This window comes from Grammomys surdaster, unplaced genomic scaffold, assembly GCF_004785775.1.
Source record: "Grammomys surdaster isolate TR1022 unplaced genomic scaffold, NIH_TR_1.0 513, whole genome shotgun sequence".
In the NCBI taxonomy this organism is placed as follows: Eukaryota; Metazoa; Chordata; class Mammalia; order Rodentia; family Muridae; genus Grammomys; species Grammomys surdaster.
Window position 1 is genome coordinate 1,090,168 of NW_021604932.1, and position 3,153 is coordinate 1,093,320.

Here is a 3,153-nt window from a genome sequence, read left to right on the forward strand (position 1 = left end):
AATGACCCTAAGATTCAACCTCACACCAGCCAGAGTAACTAAGATCAAAAACTCAGATGACAGCAAATGCTGGCGAGCATGTGGAAAGACAGATACACTCCTCTATTGCTGGAGAGAATGCAAGCTGGTACAATCACTCAGGAAAACAGTCTGTACATTCCTCAGAAAAATGGAAATAGTTCTACCTGAAGACCCAGCTACACCACTCCTGCACATATAACCAAAAGATGCTCCAACATACAACAAGAACACGTTTCACTATAATTATAACCATCTTATTGATAATAACTAAAGGCTGGAAACAAGACAGATGTCCCTAAACTGAGAAATGGATACAGAGAATGTGGCAAATTACACAAGGGAGTACTACTTAGCTATTAAAAACAATGACTTCAAGTGAGGCGTCTGTTGCCGTGCAGAAAAGCAACTAAGTACGCGCGCGCATAGCGTGCGTGGATCCTAAAGTAGTATTTCGTAGGTTATCCTTGCAAATGGGATCCGTGGCCTAGTGCCCCAGCCGTTGCCACCCCTGACCTTCAACCGAAGCCTGCAAGGAGGGGTCTCCGCCGAGCGCCTCGGCCCTGAAGCATGGCAGCCATCCCTTCCAGCGGCTCGCTCGTGGCTACCCATGACTACTATCGGCGACGCCTGGGCTCCTCGTCCAGCAGCTCCGGTGGAAGTGTCGAGTACCCAGGGGATGCCGTGCCCCACTCCCCGGGTCTTCCCAAAGCCGACCCAGGCCACTGGCGGGCCAGCTTCTTTTTCGGGAAATCCACCCTCCCATTCATGGCCACAGTGTTGGAGTCTCCTGAGCACATGGCAGAATCCCCCCAGGCCTCCAGAAGCCCGATCACCTGTGGCCTGGCTCCTGAAACCATGAAGAAGCATCCAGTCGTCCATCCTGGCCAGATCAACACCAGGGCCCTGTCCTGACCTGTCAGAATCAGCAGCCTGCCCAAGCTTAAGTGGTGCTGGGCCAGAGCCTACCCTCTCAACCCTCCCTGTAAACTAGGAAGGCTGAAAAACAGACACCAGCAGGAGCTGGAGAGAGCCCCTCTTGGTTCACAGCACTGAGCTTTCCTGACCCCATGGCTGTGTCTTGCACAAAGCAGAAAATAAACTCACAGCAGTCAAAAAAAAAACAAAAACAAAAACCAATGACTTCACGAAATTCACAGGCCAATGGATGAAACTAGAAAATATCGCCTGAACGAGATAATCCAGTCACAAAAGAACACGCATGTACTCATCAAGAACAGTATGTACTTACTGATAAGTGGATAGTAGCCTAAAAGCTCAGAATACCCATGATACAACCCACAGACCATATGAAGCTCAAGAAGAAGGAAGACCAAAGTGTGGATGCTTCAGTCCTATTTAGAAAGGGGAACTAAAGGGAGGTAAAGGAAGAGAGGAATCTGAGAAGGTGAGAGGAGGGGGAGGATAAAAGATGGACAGGATCAGGTATGGGAGACACAGGAGAAGTTCAGAGGGTCAGTATATTGACCTGAGGTATATGGCAGTAGGCAATAGTAAACTTAGGGTATCTACTAGAAAGTCCAGATGCCAGTGAAGCAAGAGGTTCCCAGGACCCAGAGGGGCTGACATTACGCAAAATACCCGACCCAGGGGAGATAGTACCTGAAGAGACTATATTCAGTGAATAGACACAGCCCTGTAGTTGAGGGATTGGACCACCCACCCATCTCAAAAGTTTTAACCCAGAGTTGTTCTAAAGAAAATACAGGGACTAAGAGTGGAGCAGAGACTGAAGGAAAGGCCATCCAGAGACTGCCCACGTAGGGATCCATCCCATCTGCAGACTCCAAACTCAAACACTATTGCTGATGTCAAACAGCACTTGCTGACAGGAGCCTGATTTAGTGGTCCCCCAAAAGGCTCTACCAGAGCCTGACCAATACAGATGTGGATGCTCACAGCCAACCATCAGACTGAGCAAGAGATCACAAGGGAAGAGTTGGGATAAGGACTGAAGAAGTTGGAGGAGATTGCAATGCCATAGGAAGAAAAACAATATAAATTAACCAGACTCCTCAGAGCTCCCAGGGAGCAAACTACCAACCAAAGAATACACACGGAGGGACCCCATGGCCTAGGCCACAGGTGTAGCAGATTGATGACTGCCTTATCTGTCATCAATAGGAGAGGAGGCCCTTGGTCCTGTGGAGGCTCGATGCCCCAGCATAGTAGGATGCTAGGGAGTTGAGGTAGAAGTGAGTGGGTGGAGGGGGAGCACCTTCATAGCGGCAGGAGAGGAGGAGGTAATAAGTGACTTGCAGAGAAGAAAGCAGGAAGGGGAACAACATTTGAAATGTAAACAAATAAAATAACCAATAAAAAAGAGAGAAATATCCTTTCTTTAGAGGTTAATTTGATCACATAATCAAACTATAATATAAATTTCCTTTTATGCCATCTTAAAGGATGGTATGTAATAATAAGTCACAAGAATTATGTGCCCAGTAGTGTTATTGGATATATATATATATGTGTGTGTGTGTGTGTGTGTCTCAGTTGGCCCCAGAGCTGTCTCTGTGTACAGATATATATACATCACCAGCTTGTTGATCTTATTAGACTCCTTCTTGTCTGTAGCCAAGGTCTTCAAGGGGTCTCCCTTTGTCATGTCTGATTTATAACAATTTGGAAACAACCCATAGCTTTTTTCTTTCCTGTGGAAATATAGACATAAACCCTCCCCTAGCCTAACATATTTCCCATTTGCATTCTGATGTCAGAACATCCTTGACATAAACAGGTTGGTTTAGTTCAGCAATTATTTTCCACAAACCAATGTTTTTCAGCAGCCATAGTTTTTTGTTTGTTAGCATTTAAAATTTTTAAGGTTAATAAAGCACTATGTAGTCTATCTCTGGGGGTTCTTTGTTGCACCCTTTTGCCTGTTAAGCACTTCCTTTAGAGTTCAATTAGATCTCTCCATATTCACTTATCCTGTAGTATTATGTGATATGCCTTATAACATGTTTTATATTATAATATGTTAAAAAAACTGCTTCACCTTATTAGAGACATACTCTGGACCATTGTGCTTTTTAATTTATATAGTTATTTCCATAATGACCATAACTTCTAACAAATGTGTAATTGTAGAATCAGCCTTCCCTGAAGCTA

At 45.1% G+C, this 3,153-nt stretch overlaps 1 protein-coding gene across 2 annotated transcripts; it reads left to right on the top strand.

Moving 5' to 3' along the window:
- Nucleotides 1-552: 552 nt before the first annotated feature.
- On the top strand, nt 553-1,020 carry LOC114633068 (pancreatic progenitor cell differentiation and proliferation factor-like). Of its 2 annotated transcripts, XM_028781689.1 has the most exons (2): nt 589-643; nt 719-1,020. In XM_028781689.1, the coding sequence occupies exons 1-2, from the start codon at nt 589-591 to the stop codon at nt 931-933; spliced, it is 270 nt and encodes an 89-aa protein (XP_028637522.1). In that variant the 3' UTR covers nt 934-1,020. The 2 variants fall into 2 exon arrangements, with proteins under 2 accessions (XP_028637521.1, XP_028637522.1); XM_028781688.1 differs by having other exon boundaries at nt 553-1,020.
- The last annotated feature ends 2,133 nt before the right edge of the window (nt 1,021-3,153 follow it).